General features: G+C 44.6%; 1 protein-coding gene across 4 annotated transcripts in view; it reads right to left on the bottom strand.

Annotated features, from left to right (window-relative positions):
- Positions 1-25,722, bottom strand: part of PDE8B (phosphodiesterase 8B) — a 258,748-nt gene that overhangs the window by 96,072 nt on the left and 136,954 nt on the right. For 2 of the 4 annotated variants that reach the window (XM_069595361.1, XM_069595359.1), the window contains exons 2-3: positions 13,745-13,801; positions 207-397 (exon numbers count right to left, since the gene is read on the bottom strand). In XM_069595361.1, coding sequence (XP_069451462.1) covers positions 207-397; positions 13,745-13,801 — 248 coding nt within the window. Of the gene's footprint in view, positions 1-206; positions 398-13,744; positions 13,805-25,722 lie in introns of all 4 variants that reach the window. The other 2 variants (XM_069595360.1, XM_069595358.1) reach the window with 1 other exon arrangement.

The following is a 25,722-nucleotide window of genomic DNA, read 5'->3' as shown; positions in this document are numbered from 1 at the left end:
CTAAATTCTTTGGAACGCAAATGTGGAAAAATAGAAAAGGCCATAGGAGGAGCTATAGCATTCATTGTAGAGACCTACATACACTGCTTAGAAATATCAGCACATACTTTAGAGACATTTGGGCTGGAACTAAAGACATATATAAGTGAATTTCATTTTAAGCTGTTAGGTAGACATTTGCTAATATATTAACATAAGTATGGTACCTGCACACTGCTTCTGCATCGAAGTTTCGAGTCTGTCTGTGATCGATTACAATAATCTCATGATGTTTATCTAGAAAGCATTCCAGGGCTGACTCTGGAGTCCGAGCAATATTGCAGCTGTAACCGGCTCTGTCACAGGCCCACCAGAATCCATCACTCTGACTATCTTCCTTTGCAAAGATGAGCAAAACCTGAAACAGACAGAAAAGAGGATCCTGAGAGGAGTCATCATCCTTAGAGACGACTGAAAGCAGAGATACATGATACTGGTTGAGGGTGCAGCCTCTGGAGAGAAGCTACCTGGGTTCAAATCCCAGCTGGTCCCCTGGTTCCTGGGGGTCTCTGAAAAAGGCAGAGCATCTCCAGCCTACAGATTCTCCAATATCAGATGTGCTAAAAACAGTGCCATGTAAGCTAGCTGGGAGGCCTGAGTGAGCACAGAAGACAAGCTCCACCACTGTTGGTGGTTGCTACCCATTTATGATTTCCTAAGTGGCTCTGTCTTCAAATGGACTGATCAGTAAAACGGCAACAGGCCCATCAACATAGGTTAGCCTGTGGTTCACACGTACATGTATTTGGGGTCAGGGCAGTTGGGGTTTGCCTGAGGTACCTAGAGGCCGCCTCTCCAAACTTAGCATGTAAATCTTTAACCAGACGCAAAAAGGATGGGAACTCAAAACATCCTCAAAAACTAGTTGCAACACCCAGCACTTGCTGAATCTGGAAAGAACAATCATGAAATGTGAAGCTACTGGAGCTAAGGTGAGGAAGCAGGATTCTTTTCTTCTTCACGGGAAAGTGCAGCCCCACTTCCTGGAAAGAAGACGGCAGTGCTTACCACCACCCACGTGCCCTCATCATTCCCTGGGCGCTGGAACCCAGATCCCCTGGGGGCCACAATGCCAGAGATGGCTACACCAGCACCTGAGCTTGTTCATTTGTTTGTTTATGGTCTCCCTTCCCCACTAGAATTGAGTTTGGGGCAGGGAAGATCTGACTGACTTGCTCCTGCTGTGACCCTCTGCCGGGCAGCACTTGGTACCTGAGTGACTGGATGACTGTGCACAGGGTTTCTGTAAAACGCAAGAGGGCTTTTACTGTCAACTGGAGTAAGACTGTCACGGCAACAGACTGAATAAGAAGTACATATATTAATAGTCTCAGGATACTGATAAGCATTTAACATTCTTCACCATTCAGTTCTCATTTAAACAATTACGAACAGAAGGGAAGTTTCTGGTCCTTTAAGCCCAGAGTCAATACCAATCTTCATGATGAAAGGGTGAATGTGTTCCACTTAAAATCAGAAAGAAGACAAATTGATCAATAATTACCACTACATTTTAAAAAATCCTTCACTAACTGGAAACTGACAATATACAGAATAACAAAAAGAACAGTATGATGACTCTCATGGACCCATCACCCAGTTTCAGCAGTAAGCAACTCCTGGCCAACTGACCTCAATGCTTTCCCTACCCACTTTCCAACTCTTGTATTAGTTTACAGCAAATCCCACATATTTCACCCGTATGCATCTATTAAAGAAAAAAAAAAAAACTCTTTTCTAAAAAGAGAAAACCACAACACCATTTTATACCTGCTGCTGCTGCTGCTAAGTCGCTTCAGTCGTGTCCGACTCTGTGCAACCCCATGGACGGCAGCCCACCAGGCACCCCTGTCCCTGGGATTCTCCAGGCAAGAACACTGGAGTAGGTCGCCATTTAATAATCCTTTATCATTTAACATCTGAATGCATCATAAATGTCAGTTGTTCTACACTGCTTGAATCATTTCCTGTTTTCTCAAATACCATGATTCCAGAAGAGAAATCATGTTTTTCAGCATGATTTTGATATTTTCTTTCAGCACATGGCTTGAAATCACATGCCAGGAACACATGAGGCAGCTACCCTTCTTCATGGCTCACTGTGGGCAAGGGTCTGGCAGTCCTCAGGCCAGGCTATCCCCCAGAACCTTTGCTACAGACCTACCCCTGGAAAGAAGTGGGAGGCAGCTCTTCCAAGGGAAGCGAGGGACGCAGCCTTCCGGATCTTGATAATGAAAAGGAAGCCTTCAAATGGAACTATTAACAATGGAGCTACAGTGAAAAAATTCAGGTAGGATAAATTGGTTTGTACAAAAAGTCACCGGCCTTTAACTTGATGTAGCTGTGGTATTAGCATGAGAAACTCAATATGCAAAGGCTGAACGTCAGGGAAGGTGACTGAACCTCTTGTCCCATCTGTCTGGCTGAACAATGATTGCTAAGCAAGAACCTCAACACTTTATGTTTCCTTTATACGTTTATGCCTCAGTATTTAACTAATGCTTCCCTAGTGGCTCAGTGGTAAAGAGTCCGCCTGCAATGCAGGAGACCTGAGTTGGACCCCTGGGTCAGGAAGATCCCCCAGAGAAGGAAATGGCTACCCACTCCAATATTCTCGCCTGGGAAATCTCACGGACAGAGGAGACTGACGGTCTAGAGTCTACGGGGTTGCAAAAGAGTCGAACATGACTTAGCAACTAAACAACAACATTTGACTAATGCAATAAGACCCTAACTGTATCCCCATATTGGCTACGGATACAGGTACTAATCTCTGATGTCTTATGTGTCCTTAAAAGACTGGAGTGCTCCACTTTTGGAAAAATAATGTCATTATTCAAATATTCTTGAGCACCTACTATGTGTAGACATGATTTTTTATTGCTTAGAGTATGCTAACAAAATAAATATGACCGCTTGACCTCAAACGACAGGCATAATAAATAAACAAACGATATGGAATGCTGAAAGTGGTAAGTGCTAGGTGAAACAGTAGAGGCTGCTGGGAGCAGTATTAAGTAGGGTGCTTAGGGTAAGCCTCACCGAGGAAGTGACATATGAGCAGATGCCCAAAGAGGATGGAAAAGTCAAAATGACCACTGAAGATAAATCACCCACAAAGAGGGAACAGACCCACTGGTCCCTTCAGTGGGATGCATGGCTGATGCGTTTAAGAACTGCAAGGAAGCCAGTGTGACAGGGGGAGGGCAAAAGAGAGGGACAGGAAGTGGAGGTCACAGCAGAGGGCTCCGTTGTGTAATGCCTTGTAGCCACTTCGGGAAGTTATGCTGGATTTCACATGGAAACTTACAAACCAACTGAACATGTAGGGACTTGTATTAATCACGCCTTAATTTTTTTTTATTTATTTGGCTGTGTGGGGTCTTAGTTGCGGCATTCGGGATCTTAAGTGGCGGCATGTGAACTCTCAGCTGTGGCATGTGGGATCTAGTTCCCTGACCAGGGGTCAAACCTGAGCCCCCCCCCCCACATTGGGAGTGCAGAGTCTCAGCCAGGTTAGCCTCTGCATTTCTAATGCTTTGACGTCTGGACCCTTGCTGACTCTGGAGAGATGCCCCTGCGGGCTAGCCAGTTCTCCGATGCCTAGAGAAAGCCACAGACTTGCCTAGGAATGCATTTTCCATATGCAAACCAATCCAGAGTGGGCTCCTACCACCTCTACCACTCGCTAACCCTCTGGACCACTATCCACCTGTCCTAAGTCACTCCAGGGCCAGGTACCAGGCAACTAGGGACAGTCCTTCTGCCCAACACGTCTCATGAGTGATTCAGCCAGTCAAACCTGTCTACCCTGCCATCCCTGCCTCACCGCTTCGCACAGAGAGCGTAACCGCAGCCCCTGCCCACGCTTTGGCCCTCACGCTCCCTGCCTCCAGCCGGCCTCTGTGCTTCCCTCTGTGGTCCCGCGCGGCCTGCCCCCTCCTCCCGGAAACTGTGAGGAATAAACTCTGTTTCAATGACAGTAGCTCCTACGCTGTTGGCTTCACCCTGCCTGATTAAAAACTAAAGTCTACATAGTGAAACAAGAATACTCATAAAAGTACTCACTAGAAACATCTCTCTAGGTGCTATTCAAAATTCTTTCCATTTATAAAAGATTAATTCAGAAAGACTACTTTTTAATGATTCAATTCCTAAGCCAAGTGAAAATCTATGGCAATTAAAAAATATATATATTTTTAAATACTATAGCCATGACATTGTTGTTAAGGTCTGCCTATCTGGAAAATTCTATTTTCTCTAGGAAGACGGCGAGTTACCAAAGTTATACTCTCTGCCCCTATCTCCTAGGCCACAGCTGGGCTAATAATGTTGTTTTTGGGAATTTGAAATTTGAACAGAGAGACACAGAGGCTGAGAATTAGGACCCATGGGCCATTAATATAGAGAGATTGAAGGAAGAACCTCAAATTCCTTCTGTCAAAATACTCAGAAATGGCTCACTACCACCCTTTCTAAACCATGGCTTTCAATTCTTCCTTGGATTCTGGGGAAAAAAAATACACTAATATATTTCTTATTCATTTACTATTTTGTGAAAGGCAACTGTTACTCCAAACCAAAGAATGCTGCTGCTGCTGCTGCTAAGTTGCTTCAGTCGTGGCCAACTCTGCGACCCCGTAGACAGCAGCCCACCAGGCTCCCCCGTCCCTGGGACTCTCCAGGCAAGAATACTGGAGTGGGTTGCCATTTCCCTCTCCAATGCATGAAACCAAAGAATGCAACCCCTAAAAAACCTTATGTAATACAGTCCCTCTTCAAACTTATCATTTTATGTATCAGTATTTAGTTTCTTGTTAAACATGTCAATGTGTAAATGTTTACCGACCATTCATTGAGGCAAATCCCTTAAAGTGATTTTTAAAAGGATGATTATTAAATGATTTTTATGATTAAAATGATTTTTACAAAATAATTAATGAAAGCATATAGCCGAACTTAGGACTTCCCTGGCGGTCCTCTGCCTTCCAATGCAGAGGGCACAGGTTCAATCCCTGATCAGAGAACTAAGATCCCACATGCCGCACAGTGTGGCCAAAAAATGTAAATAAAAAAAAGCAGATTGCTTTTTATTTATAGAGTAAAAGTAAACTCACTCTCACCTGCTCTAAATAGTATGTGGAACATTCCTCTGAAGAATACTTTTGTTGATCTCTCGCATAAGATATAAGACCTGGGAGGAAGAAGCTGATGGAGACAGCCAGAGTCCAGTGTCCACCCCCGGGCCCAGGCAGGGGCACGTTCAGGTGAGCAGATAAGCACGAGGGGCGCACAGCTGGCCAGCGACCAAAGCCAGAGTGCGGGCAGGGCCTCCAGGGAAGGAATCCACACACAGCACAACGGGGAGAAGGAAGCAGTTTCGTTACACCAACCTCATGCGCTGCTGCAAACCCAGCAGAAGAGAACTGAAAGCAGCCCTGTGGTGAAGCCTGGGACAACGAGGAGACGTCTTCCTCTGGAGCAGGTCTTGGCCAGCTTGGGTTTTGTCCAGGATCAGAACACATACACAGGCAGTGCCCACTCTGCATGGTAGCGCCAGACCATACAAACGGCTGTGCGAACCAAACTGAATGAAGAATGGCCGCAACTACTGTTCTACGGCATTCAGAAATTTTGTCAAAACATTCAAAACCTTTACCATTGGTTATAAGCGTACAGGGAAATGAAAAATGAGCAACTAACACCTAGCCAGTGCACTTTCTTTGAAACACTAGAAACTGAGACTCTGAAGTTTCTCCAGCTTACTGAGTAGTTTGCTCGCCTTCTTCCCGCTGTATAAACTATATGAGCCTCTTTATGCCTTGGTGAATTATAAACTCCTACGTCTGGATAAACTGCCAACATTTTATCCTCTGTACGTTCAATGTCATGAAATGTCCCGGAGTTCCTTTAATGAACGTGCAGTTTCCTGTTGGCATCACTTCATCTGTGATATTTCATCCTTTTCATCACAACCACTTTCTTCACTTAGCTCAATAAACTTGAGATGAGACTAACTTCCCCTGGCTACACCCTGGAATATCTCACTGGCAGCAGTGTGAGCCCTGCCAGCCAGCTTTCTCCTCTAGCTCCATTTACCCTGCCATTTCACTTCTGGCATTGTCACCTTCCATTTCTTTACTATGCTTTCATTCCGGGCGGCTACCTTCCTCTTTCAATCATCAGCTTTTGTGTAATGTCATGTAGGTTATCACAGAGAAATAAAGGGGCACACTTTGCTTTACCAGAGACTGTGAAACAAGCCTTGAGATTGTCACTGTCCAGGCTGCACATCTGTCTCTGATCATGCTGCACGTTTGTAATTTATGTAATGACTTGTGGACTGAAGAACTATCAGAAAAGTTTCTAGCAACTTGATGCAATTATCACGGTTCAAACACCAATGTGACTGCAATCTTTGTGACCAGGCATTAGTTAAACCTAGTCTGTGTATACTGAAACTGTGCAAAGTGAAGGCTACTTGTGTGTGCTGGGTGCTCAGTCGCTCAGCCATGTCTGACTCTTTGTGACCCCATGGACCGTACCCCGCCAGGCTCCTCTGTCCATGGGGATTCTCCAGGCAAGAACGCTGAAGTGGGTTGCCATGCCTTCCTCCAGGGGATCTTCCTGACCCTGGGACTGAACCCACGTCTCTTGTGTCTCCTGCACTGCAGGCCGATTTTTTTATCTGCTGTGCCATTGGGGTATGGCTTTTCAAATGAAGCAATGAAAACCTCAAAATGTCAGGCTGGGCCTCCCTCGATTTCTACCTACATTTTTTGGAATTGCAAAGTTTAAATCATCTTTCAACCCAAGCCTGATTGACGAAGTAATGGATAACACAGGGCAGGGTCCAGGGAATAAGTGCGGGGGTCTGGCGTAAGAGATTGCAGAGGGGTAGCAGCCAGACAGCAGGTGACCTGGGGGGTGTCCTAGAGGCAATGACAGGAACAGGGACTAGGACTCTCAGGAGTTTTCAGGGCAGGAAGGGACTCTGGGGGTGACCCACCATCACCCATTCAACAGATGAGGGCAGCAACTTCCCTGAGCAAAGCAGAGCTAGACCCATAATCCCCAGCTCCTCCTTCAGTGATCTTTCTGATGTCCCTGGGCTGTGGTGGAAGTATTATAACCATTCCCATGACATGTTTTATCAAGAAGGTCCAAAAAACTATCTTTCAGAGGACAGCAATAAGCTGTCTTTGACAGTTAAATGAGAATGAAACGATATAATCGTGAAAAAGATGAAAAAAACAAACTCTAACTTTTCCTTAACTTGCAGACAGTGTACATGTTCATCATTATTAGTGTTCTTTCTAGAAAGGATATGCCTACATGTCTCCAAATGGATTGTCAATGTCCACGATTAAACATCTAATTTCCAGAACACTCGGTTTGGCTTTAAGCAAAAGCCAGGGAACAAGGAGCTCCTAAGAGCAGACCACGTGTATTAAGTAGTCACTGAACAACTGGTCAATGGGATCATAGGTGGGGTCGATTCATTTGGAGAAAACCGTTTGGGAGCTTTCCTTAAATGTCCCTAGGAAAGTGATGCTCATATACCTTGTCTAACACATCTTTCTGGTTATCTGATGTTGACTAACCTCTGAAATTTGTGTATACTGGAACTATGCAAAGTGAGGGCTTTTTCAAGTAGCTATAGTTTGATGAGAATTTAAGGGCCAGCCTACTGAAAGGACTTTAAATACACTACCTCATTTAGTAACCCTTTCACAAATCTTTCTTTGGAGGTGGGCATCATCCCCACTTACAGATGTGGGAACTAAGGTATGGAATGGTTAAGAGACACACCCAAGTCATCAGCTAACAAGATCTGAACTGTAGTTGACCTGAGCCTCAAGCTTGTATAATCATAAGTAACATGCTCTGTTTTGACCCCTAAAATGCTGGACCCTAACAACTAAAATCCATAACAACTCTGTGGTTCCGTGAAACTGGCTGGGTAGAGGACACTCCTGGTGCCAGCAATCAGGACAGACAGGAGAGAAGACGCTGACCACAGGGCGTTACTGAAGCTGAACATTTCCATCACTCCATCACTTAATGTGTCAAGACCAGCTTCCCACAAGGCCGAAGGATTGCCAGATAAAGTCTCCAATATATAATGGTTCCGGGGGGAAAAATAAAATCCATGTCCTCACAATATGGAAGTATAAGTTTTAAAGGAAACTGCTGTCTTGCTGGGAGAATGCTCAGGTCACAGCAGTCAGGATCTGCTTCCAAGACTAGCTGCAAGGCTCAGTCTGAGGGGTGGAGGCGGCAGCAGTCTAAGCAGAAATAATTCCATACACTGGAAAGTGAATATGCTCCAGGCATTGACGAAGGAAGGGCCTCTTGGTTTCCAGATGGCATCATGTTGATAAAAATCTATTGCCTCATAATATTCCCCCTACTTTTCTTTTTCGCCAAGACTGGAAAACATGCCCTGCCGTGAGTCACAGGCACTCACCCAGGAGAGCTGTCCTCTACACCTCCGCAAGGCACATCCGCCCACTCTACCCCGACAGTGCTCCGCCAGCCCACGTCACACTGCCTGGCCACCACCAGGCTCCCACCATGGGAGTAAATTCCCCCCAGTGACCTCAGAAACGCACCCTGCAAAGCAACCACATCCTGGAATATGCTTGTCAAGTAAGTTCCTCCTAAGTCCTACGGGCTCCGGCTGACACAGTTAACATTTTCAGCAAGGCAGTGAAATTACAGAGCAGGTATTTTTTTTCTCCAAGAAATAAAATGTTAAAACTAAGATTCGAGGCCCTTTCTAAGATGGTTGCAATGACAGTATCAGAAGCACAAGAACACTTGATTAGATACCACTGCCCTTCCAGTGAGAATGTAAAAGACAACTGAGAAACCAGCCAGATTCCCTGGGTGGTCAGGGGTCATCCTGTGGCTCCCTTCCTCCCGATAACACCTGCTGTGGAGTCTCGAGCATATGGACTTGAACTGGATGGATCAGCGCCTAAAATTACGCTTGAAGACCCAGGAGTAAAAGCATCCTTAGTTCTAAGTTGAGCTCATTTTTTAAAAAAGAGTTTTCTTAATTATTCCACCCCTCATTCAGAGAGGGACTCTTGACTACTTTTAGCTGCTGTCACAGGGCCCAAACTCATGGGACAGGAATCAGGCAGGTACATGGTACCACTGGAACCATCCCACCTCTTATGCTGGCTGGATTCATGGCATTAATTTTTTTAGCTACTATATTTCACAGCTTATGAGCACAAATTTAAAATGTTTTATTATGCTTTAACATACCAAATGTAAGTCCAAAATTACAGAAAACTGAGGCTATTATGGAGTATTTAAATACTGCAAAGGACTACATCATACTTCAGAGGACAGAAATATAGTATACTTGAGACTTTGTTACAAAATTTGACTGCTAAGCAAACATATTAAAAATAATTTAAGGAAAACCGCTAAAGTAGGAGCCTAACTTAAACCTTCTAAAACAGAGAAAGTAAAAAGGTAATTTTGAAAACCATTTTAACAAAAAGTAGACACAAGGGGAAAAGGGTAATAAAATAGAAAATACAAAAGAAGACTATATCAGTAATCACACTCAATACAACCAGATTAAACTTACTTATTAGTTTATCAGAATAGGTTTTAGAAAAATAAAACTATGTGTTCCGTATAAGAGGGATATTTAACATAAAGTTATAAATAAAACTGACAGTGAAAAGATAGAAAAAGATATATCAGGAAAATATTAACTAAAGAAAGCTGGTCCAACCATATTACCAACAAATAAAATATAAATTAAGGTAGAAGTTTAAAGCGGGACAATATATAAAAGCATCAGTTACCAAGAACATACACAAATCTAGAACTTGGATACAGATTAACATGGCAGATTCAAAACATCAGAAAATATTTTAAAAAGTATTGAGGCTACTCACATATCCATTACAATAGAAACTGACACAACACAGAAAGTTAAGGTAGAAGTGGTTTGAATAGCATCATTAATCAAGGTGAATTAATTTCAGAGATATAGAAGCCTGGCTTCCAGAAACAGCAATATATCTTCTTAAAAGTTTTGTGGGAAAATTTAATAACTGGCTACATTACTTACTGGTTGCCAAACAAGTTGCAACAAGTATCAAAGAATCAGTAACAAAGGCATCAAGGGATAATTCAGTGGAGCAAGGAATAGTCATTTCAACAAATAGAGCTAGAATAATGGGGCTTCCCCAGGTGGCTCAGTCAGTAAAGAATTTGTCTGCAGTGCAGGAGACCCAAGTTTGATCCCTGGGTTGGGAAGATCCCCTGGAGGAGGAAATGGCTACTCACTCCAGCATTCTTGCCTGGAGAATCCCCTGGACAGAGGAGCCTGCAGGGCTACAGTCCATGAGGTCCCAAGAGTTGGACGTGACTTAGCGACTAAACCACCACCACCATCCAGTATGGAGAGGGAAGGAGCCTTAACCTCTTTACTACACCATACCTAAAAGGGAACTTGAGTTACAGATCTAAATTAAAATTTAACAACAAAGTTCCCAGAAGAAAACAAGTAATCTTCAACCTGGGATTAAAGATTCTCAGAACACAGAATCATAAATGGAGTGACAAATTAGACTACATCAAAACTAATATTTTTGTTCAAAATCCAAATTTATGAAAATGAAGAGAAGAGCCACAGTTTAGAAGAAAATATTCTCAAAATTTGACAGAGGACTTGGACAAGAATATGTAAAGAATTCCCACAATGCAGTAATTTTTAAAAAGTCAACCCAACTAAAAAGGAGCCGAAGACTTGACTTAACATTCGTACAAGATTTTTCAAATGGCCAAGCAGCAAATTAAAAATTGGCCCAACATTATGAGTCATGGAGAAATGCAAATTATGTTACCATAAGTCAGTGCTACTCACCTAGTAGATGAGCTGAAATTAGAAGACTGAGACATATATTACCAAGGATTTGGAGTAATCAGAACTCACATTGCTTATAGAAGTGCAAAATGGTAGAGCTTTAAGAAAAGATCTGGATATATCTTATAAAACTAAACACAGATCTGGATGTATCTTATAAAACTAAATACACTTGTTTTGAAGGTTCAAGAGGACATTAGGCAAATAGTAAAAGGCATTCAGATTGGGAGGAAAGTAGTAATGATTTGATTTTGTATATAGAAAACCTTTAAAAATTCACAAAAATATAAAAGCTAATAAGTTCAGCAAGATTGCAAGGTACAAGAACAACATACAAAAATAAATGTCGTTTCTATACATTAACAATGAACAACCCAAAATGAAGGTCAGGAAACAATTCCATTTGCCATAGTACCAAGTAAATAAAATATTTCAGGAATAAATATAACAAAAATAGGAAACACATTCACTAAAAACTACAAGACAGTGATGAAAAAATTAAAGAAAGTCTAAATAAACAGAAAAACATATTAATGGATTAGAAGACAAAATGGTTAATATAGCAATAGTCCCCAAACTGATCTACAGATTTATTGCAATCACTATCAAAATCCCAGCTGGTCCTCCCCTCCCCAAATTAACAAGTTGGTCTTGAAAATGGTATGAAGATGCAAGGGACTCAGCAAAAACAATCTTAAAAAATAAGAAAGGGGATTCACACTTCAAAGCTACAGAAATCAAAGCAGTGTGTACAGACATATATCAATGAAATAGACTTGAGAATCCAGAAATAAACCTTCACAATTAAAGCCATATAAACGGTACCAAGACAACTCCATGGTGGAAGGAACATTCTTTTTAACAAATGCTGCTGCACAACCAGACATCCATATGCAAAAGAATGAAGCCCTACCTCACACCATATACAAAAATTAAGTCAAAATGGATCATAGAGCTAACTCGTAAAACTACAAAACTCTTGGAAGAAAACAAAGGAGTAAATCTTTGCTACCTTAGATTAGGTGACAGATTCTTAGGTATCACACTAAATGATGAAAAAAAAATTTCAAAATGATGACTACTGCATGACAATTTCAAATAAAATTTAAGTTACTCAAAACAAAGTGTTAATGGATACATAGATATGCAGAAGAAATACACAAATACCTATCATATTCAATCTCTAAACAGTGGTTACTTTTAAGGAAGAGAGAGGAGGGCAAAGGGAAAAAATAGAGTTTATAAAGTATCTGTAATCTCTTGTTTCTAAAATGAGCTCAAACAAATAGGACATCCTTGATAAAATAAATTTTATCATACTTGATAAAATTTGCATATTTGATAAAAGTGGGTATGGGGATACACATGTACGTTTATGAATATTTGAAACACTTTACATTTTAACAAACATAACAAAAATAACAGTATTTTAAAAGAATGAGATGTCCTTATCAGGAGCATTCATTGCCAGTAGAGCACAGGGTGAAAAATGAAGGTAAATTAAGTTAACTGATCTGAAACCACATGAATTCCAAGAAGGAGTCTGGATATTACTTTGGGAATAAATACTGATATCAGAACTTTGGCACTGCCTTTATTCAAAATGGACTACAAAGTCCCATGCCCCTAGGATGAATACTGGAATTTTCCACTTGTTTGTATTCTATATAAATAGTTGGGACTTATGTTTATTTTAATAAATTCTCACTCCCTCTCTCTCTGCTCCTAAATTTGTTTCATCTAGTTTTCCCAAACTTAAATCTCTTGTTTCACTCCCCCTGCCCCAGATTTGCATTTCCTTTTCCAAGAAACACGAAGCTGTTTTCTTTTCCAATCGCTCATAAATCAAACAGTGCATTTCTCTGGTTGGTTTTTCACTTTCATCTACATGTTAACTGGTTTGTTTACATGTTTCCTGCATGTTTACTTGTCGGGAGCGCAGAACAAACGGGTGCTAAAAAGCAACAGTTTCACAAGGAGAAAGGTGGCCCACGTAGGCCTTAGCAGGAAGATGCAGACGTAGATGAGGCCCTAACACACCCCTCTCAGACCTGTCTCCCACGGGGTGCCCGTGAAGCTGGAGGGGCTGTGGGGAGGACACAGTCGCTGTCAGTTAGAGGGAAGTTAGTGCGCAGGCGCTGGCCCTTCTCTCCCTGTAGATGGTAGCCTTGGTGTCTAAGAGCCCAGGAGGCTGCCTGGCCCAAGACACCCAGGACAACAGTTATCATCCCTGAGCACCTTCCGCTGCCAGGCAGTGTCCCAAGCACTTGACGGTTATTTCACTGAACTTCGGAAACTCATAATTTCCTAAGAGGGAGGCATCACCATCTCCACTTTACAGACTTCTTTACTGGGTAGGGAAGTGAAGCAATACATCCAAGGTCACACAGCTGGAAAGGGCAGATCAGGGTTCCCATCCAGCTGCGGCTCATGGCAAAGCCTGCCCTTTACCACTCATGGCGTCTTCTCTTTCCAGCTGCGGGAGCGGCATGCAGAATAGACACGTTTTTTTGGTGAAGCATTGTAGTTCCTTACAACCCACCATGCAATCAATTTACCTATCATATCATACTCCAAATGGGGTAGTGTTTTCTTCAAGAAACCAATCTGATATGTCAAGTATGACATTAATAAAAACAAGTGTTTGCACACAGACACACACACACACACACACCCATGTATGGATGCCTGGGTGTGCATCTCAGGGCAAGGGTGGCATCTGCTGTAGATGAGGCGAGCCCCTCAGATGGGGCTCCTATAACTACTTCTCTGCACACCGAGCCCCTAAGAGGAACAGAGGCGTACCTGGATAGGATCCTGTGTCAATCTCATGGGCCCGATGCGTACCTCCGCAGAAGAAACCTGCTAAAAAAAAAACAACAACAAGAAAAAAGCACGTGAGATGTGTTGAGTCACAAGCTACAGGAATTGACACATTTTTCCTGACACTGGATATTATATCATGCTCCTTTGCCACTAAATAAAAGGATCCAAGTTAATGACATGGAGACAGTTGCTAAAACATCCTGTATAATACAGTTCTGATTTTGTAAAAGTACACATACATTTATATGCCTTGAAATGTCTGGGAGGATATATCCCTGAATGCTAACTGGTGGGATTTCAGGTTATTTTTCTTTTAAGTGTATGGCTTTTTACAATAAGCACTTATTATCCTTTACTCTCTCTATGGGAGAAAAAATGGATTATTTACTGAGCACCTACTATACTGCACATGGTGCCAGGTTGTTACTCCTCTGAAATGTCTAAAGAGTAAAAATTTCTCTCATATGTGGAAGCTAAAGCATTTCGATGGTTTTAACAGCTTTTCCCATATTGAGATCTTATTTTTTATCTTCATGTTTTAATGTAAGGAATAAACAGCTCACTCTTATTTGTGTAGATCATGACTAAATTATCCATTTCAGTTGCACTCCCTCAAATGAACTGAGTGACCCCACACCACGACTGCAAGAAGCTGAACTCTGCCCCACGACGCCAGGAACGAGCCTGGGTGTTCACTGGCCCACACCACACAACTGCCTTTGGCTGCAAGCAGAGAGCAGAGACGTATCTTCATTTTAAACTACTGGACTGAAGGTTCTGCCTCACCTCCATGGGTCCAGATGTGTTCTTCTCTAAGAGGATGCAGTGTTCTGCCTCTGCTTGGCAGCTTTTCCTGCAATCAACACACTAGGTTGGCCCCCATGAGTCAGATGGGACACCTTCAGAGTTCACAGGAGTCACCACAGGGACCCAAGGGTCAGAGGAGGCTTTATCAGGTAAACGATAAGGCAGAACTTTCTTTAAATTAGACTTTGAAGACTAAATACTTCCCTTTCTCGCCCTTTAACTTTCGGTGGGCATGGTGTGAATCTTCTCCAACGCCTGACCATGAACTGCCAACATTCTGCAGTCCATGGGGTCGCGAAGAGTTGGACATGGTTGAGTGACTGAACTGAACTGAGGCAAAGCTACATCCTGCAAGGTATCTATACTGATACCCGTGCCCAGCATGCGTGTGCAGCCCCAGGACTCTACTGGAAGAGGAGTGTCACCAGGCTTCCTGCATCACTGGGACTCTGACCCCCCCATGCAGCTTCACCCTAAGAGCAGTTTTGCTTGGTTTTGGTCTAAAAGAGACACACCTCTTCAAAAATAGTGCAACTGCCAGAATCCTACTAAAAAGTTAATGATTAAGAAGTAAAACCAGCTTGGTACAGATAGATAGATCTGATTGATAACCTAAGCTATCTCTGTACTCTCTGTGATGTCTGCTGGGTAGACTGCCTCTGCCACACACAGGAACCCCCCTCCCAACAAGGCCTCCTGTGGTTGTTCCAGCAAAACTGGCCCTGAAGAGGGACGCCCAGGGACAGAAGATAGATAAAGTGAGAAATCAACAAGAGTTTAAAAGGAATAAAATAAAAAGTGACTCACATTGGAAGGCTAAGGGATTGAGGGAAGAGCAGAGACTGTACCCTAAATGGACACACGCCTACATACTCTGAAGGAACCAAGATGTGCATGAGGTCTTTAAATGGGCCATCTTCAACTCCGCCAGGAAAGCACGTGATGACTTTGGGAGCCCCATGGCCCCAGCCCTGAGCTGAGCCCTTTCATGTGAACGACCTTGGCAAGAGGCAGGCCATGGCCACTGAGCAACTGCACGGAGATTCAGGAGCAACCCTCAACCTAGAAGATCTTTTTCTTGCTGTCAGATAGGAAAGGCCCTCCAGCTTTCTCCAGAGCCACAAGAGTTCCCTGCCTGCATCCAGCATGGTAACCTCTACCTAACCCAGGTCGGCAGAGGCCTGGCAGCATTGCTGAGCTCCAAGGCGTCTCTCTCCCATCTCCACCCAGCCCCACCCCCAGCCCCACGTCCCTGGGCCGCCTCCCTGGGAACACAGGTCGCCCTTGGCACCAGCCTGGAGGCCTCTGCGTCTGTAGCCAATGTCTGTGTAGCCGAGCCAAGATTCTCTACTTCGGAGATTGGACTGTGAGCGACTGCAGATACACAGATCCTCAATTAGCATATTAGCTCTGATTCCAGGAAGTCACCACATTTGCCAAGGACACAGAAGCAAGAAGGAGGTGGGGTCATGGGTATTACAATTCCAGCTCTGGAGAGGACAGGAGGAGAGGAGAGACACACTTCCTAGCCACCTCAACCACAAGCTCTCCCCTCAGCCTCATGAGGAAGCTCTGCTGGCCAATGGTGCACTACTAACAGTCCAATATTAACAGTGTGTCAAATACGCGTGTGCACACGCGAGGGCAGTCACCTACACACATACGTGTAGACACGTAGCAGGGTCACCAGTTCACACTCAGATGAGTTGGCTCTTCAGGAAAATGGAAAAGTCCTATTTTTTAGCATTTGCTGATTCTATGATGTAAATACTTTCACCTTGGCTGAAATCAAGCCAGTGACCTAGGTCCCTGAACATGCAACTGGGAGTACGCCTTTTCATTCCGAGAGAGTCTGTGAGAGAGACACTCTTTCAGACTTGGCTGACGTGCCCATTTCTATCATTGGCTTTTGTTGGAAAGTTCGGTGAGATACAGAATTCTGATTGGTAGACATTGCGCCTCAGGCTTTGAGGTTGAGAGAAAGGAGATCATCTTTCTGGCTTTGAAGGTAGGGAGACCAAAAACTCTGATGCTGGGAAAGATTGAGGGCAGGAGAAGGGGATGACAGAGGATGAGATGGTTGGATGGCATCACTGACTTGATGGAGATGAGTTTGAGCAAGCTCCGGCAGTTGGTGAGGGACAGGGGAGCCCGGCGTGCTGCAGTCCATGGGGTCGCAAAGACTCGGACATGACTGAGCAACGGAATGACAACAGCAAAGATCGAAGAAGGATGGAAATGAGTGGGTCATGGATGGGAAGAAGAGACCAGGGTTGGGAGAGGAAATTCCAGACACGGGAACACGGAAAGCAGGCACAGAAGCAAGAATGCGAAGATGCTTGTGGGGAAGACGACACAGGTCTAGAGAAACTGGATTACAGCGTGTGAAGGGGAAGACTATGTTGGGGTCAGATCCTTAAAAGGATTTTGGAAAGGAAATCCCTTTTGATTCTGTAGGCACCAACCACACAGCAGGCTTTGAGGGGAGAATTACCAGGATCAGATTTATGAATTGAGAGGAAAAAAGAAAAGTTTGGTTTTCCCACTTTCTGGATAGTCAAGAACAGAGATTTAGCAAACACGAAACAAAGACACTGCTATGAGTAGGAAACAGTGTCAGCAGTGAAAACAAATGGGGAAAATGTACCACAATGATTAAGAAAAAAAAAATTACCCCCAGTCCCCACACAGCTTGGACTCATTTCAAAGAAGAGGGAACTCCCAGGAAGAAAACCAGCTGGTGCAGGGCAAACAGACGAGAGAATGAGTCTGGGAAGAAATCAAGGCCGTTCACGTGGCCGGGCCGTCACCATAGCACACTCTCTGCCATGGGCATCCACAGTTCTCGGCAGCTTCAGGAATAGTGTTAAAGAACTTGGATTCTGATTTTAGAGCTCCCCTCCAACAAGGAGGAGGAGAGAATTCAGGCCAAATGGTTGACCTGGAAAGGCCTTCTTCCCACATCTGCTCTGCTGACGCCTGCTCAGGGGCCACTCACGTGCCCCCAACTCCCGGGAGGCTGTCGAGGCCCAGCTGCACCCCTGCAGGACTCAACACTCTCTGCTCAGCTCCTCCCGTGCTTCAGGGCACTAATCTCACTACCGGTTAAAATATCTTTCTCCTGGGAAAGGTTGTGAGTGTCTTGAAGGACACAGACATTGTTTTTTTTCCCACAGTTTTGTCCCCAGCGTCTAGAAAGTGCTCAGTCAAGGCTGGTGCTCAATAAATAAGTGGCCCTGACCTAAACTGCCTAAGATCACACAGACTTGAAGTAACGGAGTCAGGACTGAGGCTCCATTCTTCCTGACTCCCAGTGCGCTGCTCTTTGACTGTGCTCCACACTGTAAAGCCCCAGTCCTGGCTGCACTCCCCATATTTCTCCTATGGGTTTCTGGGCTCTGTCCCAGTTTTGCAGATGGATCGAACACCTGGTGGTTCCCTGCTCACACCCTGGGAGCCTGAGCTGCTGCTAAGAGGGCTGCCACCAGGATGAAGAAGCAAAAGCAGAGCGTTGTGTGTCTGTCTGCGGTGGGTACCGATCTCCCCATAGCTTCTGTCTTCCAAAACAAGCTCAGAGCCTGAATCCTCCCCACTTCAACAACTCCTTGGGAATCCCATCCTCCCCGCCACCTGCAGGACTGAGTGTTCATGCACAGGTGAATACACACACATAGCTCAGGGCCAAACCAACTTCATTTCACAAAAAGGGGGCTTCATTGTAAAGATCATTTTTATTTTTCAACGCCCTTAATCAATTCTGCCTGCTGCCCTGTTGGCTTTAATTTTAAAATAGTATTTACATCTCTAAAGGGGTCCTCTTTATTTATTTTTGTAGGCTCCAAAATCACTGCAGGTGGTGACTACAGACATGAAATTAAAAAACGCTTGCTCCTTGGAAGAAAAGTTATGACCCACCTAGACAGCATATTAAAAAGCAGAGACATTACTTTGCCGATGAAAGTCCATCTAGTCAAAGCTATGGTTTTTCCAGTAGTCTTGTATGAATGTGAGAGTTGGACTATAAAGAAAGCTGAGTGCCAAAGAATTGATGCTTTTGAACTGTGGTGTTGGAGAAGACTCTTGAGAGTCCCTTGGACTGCAAAGAGATCCAACTAGTCCATCCTAAAGGAGATCAGCCCTGAATATTCACTGGAAGGACTGATGCTGAAGCTGAAGCTCCAATACACCTGATGCAAAGAGCTGACTCATTGGAAAAGACCCTGATGCTGGGAAAGACTGAAGGCAGGAGAAGGGGACGACAGAGGATGAGATGGTTGGATGACATCACCTACACGATGGACATGAGTTTGAGAAAATTCAGGGAGTTGGTGATGGACAGGGAGGCCTGGCGTGCTGCAGTCCATGGGGTCGCAAAGAGTCTAATACAGCTGAGCAACTGAACTGAACTGAACTAAAAGGGAAGCCCTGTCTTCACTCCATTCCCAGGCCAAACGTCTTTCTTTACTCCTCTGACCCATGGGAAGCCAAAGGTTGTATTTGACTCGTGCCTTTTAAATGAATCGAGGCCTGCCCTCTGGCTTCTGGTCAGAAAGGCACCAGCACTGCAGGGTCCACAGGCCCAGCCCTGCCCCAGCCTGGGAACCCCTGGTTTGTCCTACCTCCCTTCCCTGGCCCACTGTCCTCCAAACATCTAGAATGCTTCTTTGCTCCTTCTGTCTCTTTTCAGCCACAGGCCCGGATGATCAGCCTGACCTCACACCGACCTCCAGCCTTCTGTGCTTTGATTCGAGCCACGTTCCACTGCCTTGTGGACCTTTCTGAGTCCAGTAGGTGGTCTCAGTCCTCCCTTGCCCTTTCTGCCTCCAATTCTCTGACCTGAAGTTCTCAACCTGGACTTCCTAGTAGAAGTATCTGAAGAACTTTTAAAATATATTAGTGCCTGGGTCCTACTTCAAACCAAGAGACTTAGCATCTCCCCATGCATGGATGGGGCCCGTGCATTAATCTCAATGGCAACCAGATTTGAGAACCACTAGTCTATTCTTCCAAGCAGACACATCTGTTGTTAACTTCAGATGCTCTTACATATTCATTATGCAACAGATATCAACGGAGTACTTAGCTGGCAGAAGGCACCAAAGTCTACCTGGACTCAGCCATCATGCTTGAACCCAGACACCCACAGGGTTTTTTCCAGATAACCCACTCCAAAAATACAAGATGACCACTTAGGTAAGACGAAGATACAGTCCTTCACGTTTGATGATTCTGCCACCCTAACAGTATCCCTGGACATTCCTGGTGGCTCCGTGGTAAAGAATCCACCTGTCAGGCAGCAGATGCGGGTTCGATCCCTGGGTCAGGAAGATCCCCTGGAGAAGGAAATGACAGCCCACTACAGTATTCTTGCCTGGGAAATCCCACGGACAGGGGATCCTGGTGGGCTACAGTCCACAGGGCTGTAAACGGTTGGACACGACTTAGTGACTAAACACCAACAGGATCCCTAAATTAGAATAAAAATTTAAAAAATGTCATAGTCTTTTTTTGTTACACACACACACATTATATATATATGGAAGATTACTCATAGTCATGAGATACTCACAGTCAGTGACAGATCTACCAACTTTGTACTTAATGCTCTGCTGTTTGGAATATTAATTTGGCAGTGTAAGGTTTTATCACAAAAATACAGACATACAAATGTCTACTATCAAAATATACAGCCATAAAAGAAAAGATCCATCTGGCTTTAAAATTTAAACCTCCTATTCACCAAAAGTAAAAGCAAAAAACTTTAATAAAACAGAAAAAAAGAGAGGTGCTAGTTTGAGAAGTCGCTTCAGTCGTGTCCGACTCTGTGCGACCCCATGGACTGCAGCCCACCAGGCTCCTCCGTCCCTGGGATTCTCCAGGCAAGAACACTGGAGTGGGGTGCCATTTCCTTCCCCAATGCAGGAAAGTGAAAAGTGAAAGTGAAGTCGCTCAGTCGTGCCCAACTTGGAGCGACCCCACGGACGGCAGCCCACCAGGCTCCTTCGTCCATGGGGTCGCACAGAGTCAGACACGACTGAAGCGACTTAGCAGCAGCAGCAATTTGAGAAATGACATCTACAATATAGGAAACCAACAAGTATTAGTAACTGGAACATAACAAAATCCTTAAAAACAAAAAAAAACACAAACAGAAAGAAAGCTGGGCAAAAGATTTGAAACAGAAAGGCACAAAACAGGAAATACAAGTATGAAGAGACATTCAACATTTAGTAATTAGGAAAACAAAAATTTCAAACTACAATGAGATAACCATGTCACAATCAGCTGTTGTTTTGATCAACAGAACAGTAGATTTAAGAAGTCAAACACTGTCGAGCAATGGCAAGAAGGAGACCCACAGGAGCTCAAACATTGTTGCCGGGAGAGTAAAACGGTTCAGCCACTCTGAAAAACATTCTGGAGATTTCTAGTAAAGGTGAAGCTAACACGTGACCTATCACCCACCTACTACATGAATGGATCTCTAGGCTCGATGAAGGACACTTGCAAGAACATTTGGAGCAGATTTAGAACCAGTTTTTGGAAACAGCCTAATCCACATTCATTAACATCCATCACCCAAAAACTTCTGTTGAGAAATATTCATACACTGGAAATTATATGACAGTGAAAATGAAACAGCTAAAGCTACCCATTCAAAATGAAGGGATCTCACAAATATCAAGTTAAAAAATGTCGTAGAAGAATACAGACCACAGAATCCTGCTTAAGATTTTAAAATATTTAAAACAATACTGAGTATAAGCTTACGAGTGTAACAGGACAAAGAAATGGTTCTAAATTCCCAGTTGAAAAGTGGCCCTGCTAGTGAAGAAGAGGTATATTCAGGGACTTCAAGTATTATTGATCATTCATTTTTTTTTTTTAAGCAGTGAATATTGAGTACATAGGTGTTTACTGGATTATACTTTCTGGTTTGTTGCTATCTTAAATACCAAAAAATAAATTTAAAATACATTTAATTTTATGGGAAAAGCCTGTTTTGGGGTTAATTGAGCAAGTAGTCACTATGCAAATAAGAACACATATACTTTTTCCCCCTAGTAAAGTCTTTATTTGGGAAAATAAGATGCTGTATTTAAAATTCCTCAGAATATGGGTAGAGTTTTCCTGAAACTTGGTAAACTGCAATGCTAGGAAATGGGTCTGGAACTCCGGGGACCTTGCTCAAGGTAAATAACTACTCTGTGCTGCAGTAAGACAAGAGAGAACTGAGGGCCCACTTGCGATGGACATCATCCCCTGTAACAGCCACAGCAATCTTGTTTCCTTTAAGCTAGAGAAATGCAAGCTCCAGTCAGGTCTCTCAGCTCACCTGAGGGCTGGCTTTGAGACTAACGCCCATACCTGCCTTTTGTGGAAGGAAGGTTATGGTCTTATTTACATGTTCAATTATATCTAGATGCAGTGATGGGCTCCCCAGCCCTGGGTCTTACGACTCCGCCACCCCCATCCCTGCCCTGTCCATTCTCCACTCTCCCTGTTCCGGACAAGGCTCCTCTTAAGAAGAATTGCTACTACACTCAGTGAGCCTTCATGGCAAGGGGAGAGAGGAGGACACATCCCACCATGCCTGGAAAACACCGCAGTGACCAAGGACAGAACCACCCTCTGGCTAGCACTGGAACGGTGCTTCAGAGAAACTTTAAAAATACAGGCAGAAGGCATCCCAAATGCCAAGAGATACAACCCATGGAAAATGTGGCCAGCATAGTCTGATGGAGAAACCATTGCACTCCCCAGAAATACCAGATGAAAGAGAGAAATTAGTTAAACAATGGAGTCATTTGATCTACAGCCATCAGAACTCAGTTTGAAACAGACTATGCATTAAAAGCTGGGTGGGGCGTGTAGAGAAAGGTCTAGAATACAATTCATGAAATGGTGCGGACAGGAAGGAGCTAGCATAGCACAATGAAGCCTTAGACAGAATTGGGCTTAGAGGGAAAAAATCCTAATTACGCTTCAATACCACGTTTACATCAAAAGGCTTTGCATCATACATGCCGTGCAAGAAGCAAGGCACCAGACTTTTTATTAAGCTAGCAATTCAGCTGCAGCGTCCCAGGCCCAGCCTGTGTGTCAACATAACACCATTCCCAGATTCCAAAGGTCAAATTCAGGGCCTGACTCAGAGAACAGAGGAATTTTAAGGCAACCACAAAACGTGACATCCCTCAACCAACTTCCTTCCTTTTATTAGCGATATTACTGATAATAGAAATAGCCAGATGACTTCAAGCATTTAAAATCACATGTGTAATAGGGGACGAGCAGAGACCGTTGATCTCTGATTGTTCAGAAGGCAATTACTCGGACTGTGAAAAAACCCAAGCCTTTCTGAGGCCCTTCCATCCTGCTATATGCCTTTTCCTTAACATTAAATGAAGGTGGGGGAAAATATATGCCTTTTCCTTAACATTAAATGAAGGTGGGGGAAACTGGGGAGGAACGGAATTCAAATCAGTCAGTTCTGCTACGTGGTCAGCGGTTCTGGTAAATAGATTTGATGGCAAGAAAACAGAAACCATCTTCTAAATATGCATTTCAGAGATATCCTGTGGATTTTAATTATGCAGGCCGCCTCTGTCCTCAGTTTCATCATTGAAAAGCTAGAACCACCTTAAAGAAACAGGAGCCTCCCTGCTTGGCTCCAGAAGACTCCCACACTAGGCCCCCCAGGGCCCATGAAACAAAACTGGATTTTCCGCCACCTCTGGCACCACACCAGAACTAAATCATGCCCATTCTCCTGACTCTCGTGTGTCGGGGCCCCTCATGCTGGATGAACCATCCCAGTCAGACCCTCAGTCCATGGCCTGCACAGTTGTTGGGGGTGATGGATCTGCATGGAGTGCTGCTGCTGCTGCTAAGTCGCTTCAGTCGTGTCCGACTCTGTGCGACCCCATAGACGGCAGCCCACCAGGCTCCACCATCCCTGGGATTCAGGCAAGAACACTGGAGTGGGTGCCATTGCCTTCTCCGCATGGAGTGCTGACTCCCGTTTAAAAGCTTACCCCACATCAACAAATCCCACTTAAAGGTAACAAACTCATGAGAAGCTGTCCACAAAATGTCCACTTTTGTTCAGAAAGAAATTTACTTTGTTGGCAAAAAACAATGATTTCCAAATAGTTATTCATCATATGCACAGTTCACATCCTAGGTAAAGCACTATACGATGAGAAACTCAACATTTTTAGGAGCTCAGCATATGGACAGTTGACCCCAAGTCCAGCAGAGCAAATCCTGAAAACGCCCCCAGCCTCCACCCCCAGCCCTTCGCTCCTCCCTTTAACTAATGAAGGTACACACGTCTAGGGCAGGGGCAGGTCCCTTCGGGTCCACACTGGCTTCCATCAGAAGTCAAGATGCCAACACCGCAACCTTACTTCTTTTTAAAAAGCAGTGCTTTTTAAGATTGAGAGAGGACAACAGGGGAACACTGTGAGGGTGGGGGTGACCTCTTTATGGGCGTGTGGCTGAGCTGAGGAAGGGCGTCCAGGGCAGCACTCTCCTCCTCCTCCCAGAAACCCAGAGTGGGAAATGGGCAGAAAATGAATGTGTTCTCTGGGGGAGGAAAAACCAGAAAACTCCCAAGCACAGCAAAAGATAAGTCTCCAAAGACCATTTTCTACTCAACCAAAGTACATTTCTTCAAAAAGGTGGTCTGAACTCACAGCTTATCTTGGATTCCCACACATCTTCCTCTTCTCTTGGCTGGAGACCAGGCTGAAGAACACACTCCTGTCTGACAGAGGAAAGGAAGCTCAAGGCCCCCCTCTTGTTCTTGCTCTGAAGCTCTGCCCACTTGGCCTTCTGCCCTGGGGCTCTCACCTCTCGGTACTCATTAAGTACCTTCATCTGAGAGCACAGCGCTCGGCAAACAATTCAATAATGGTGATAAGAAATAAGCCAGAGGTACCTGCAGGGTGCTATGGGAACTCAGGCAAGATGCATTAAGCTCCTGCTGGGAATTCAGGCAGAATTCCAGGAAATCACAGGAGAGCTCAGTGAAAAAGGTGGCGTGAGGATGAGATGGGTGAAAACCTTGGAAGGGGCATTTCAGGCCTATGGAGGACCAAAAGGAATGGCAAAGAACGGACTTCCCATGAGCAACCACAGGCATTGTGGGGCTGTGGGAGGGGATGGTGAGTCTGACCAGGGTGGAAGGAGTCAGCTCACAGCCTTGCCATGGTGAGCAACATGGACTTACAACCCCTTTGGGTAGCACTGTTGGGTTAGTATTTAGCTGCTCCCCTGGTAGCTCAGATGGTAAAGAACCTGCCTGTAATGCAGGCAACCCAGGTTTGATCCCTGGGTTGGGGAGATCCCCTGGAGAAGGGAATGGCTACCCACTCCAGTACTTTTGCCTGGAGAATTCCATGGACAGAGAAGCCTGACAGGCTACAGTCCATGGGATCACAAAGACCTGGTGGACATGACTGAGCAATTAACATTAGTTTTTTTCTGGCTGAAGTGTGGATAGAGTAAGGGCATCAAGGCCAGAGGACCGGAAACCAGAAAGCAGCTGCTGCATTGATCTAGCCCTGTGGTTCTCAAAGTGTGGTTCCTAAACCACCAGCAGCAGCCTCACCTGGACTTACTAGAAATGGACCGCCTCAGGCCACTCCAGACCTGCTGAGTCAGAAACTCCGGGGGTGGGCCCAGCAATGCGTGAACTGACCGGCTCTCCAGGTGACTGTGATGCTCACTAAAGTCTGAGAATGACTCGTGCAGACAAGGGGGATGGGTGCCTGCACTAGGGGCAGGGTGGGGGACAGAAGGGGATGGACGCAAGGCTAAGACAGATTGTAAAATCAGCTGAGACATGTGTGTAAGGGAGGGTCAAGAGAGGAAGTTCAAGGACTTTGGTGTGAGTGACTGATTGGAGCTGTCAAGAATACAAGTCGCCAAGCAGGCTTTGAGAGCTGATGAGTTCTGTGCTGGGCGTGGGGAGCTGGAGCTGTCTCTGGGCCATGCAGCTGGTCAGGCTGTGGTATACACGAGTAGGAATCTCAGAGGAGAGCTTTCACGTGACCACTCAGAACAGGAGGCCAGAGACAGAACTCTGAGGACACCAGTATCAGAGGGCTGAGGAGACAGAGAAGCCCACAGCAGTGCCGAAG

The sequence above is a fragment of the Ovis canadensis genome, chromosome 7, assembly GCF_042477335.2.
Source record: "Ovis canadensis isolate MfBH-ARS-UI-01 breed Bighorn chromosome 7, ARS-UI_OviCan_v2, whole genome shotgun sequence".
Classification (NCBI taxonomy): domain Eukaryota; kingdom Metazoa; phylum Chordata; class Mammalia; order Artiodactyla; family Bovidae; genus Ovis; species Ovis canadensis.
The sequence above is the reverse complement of the archived record's forward strand: the minus strand, read 5'-3'. Positions and strand labels throughout refer to the sequence as shown.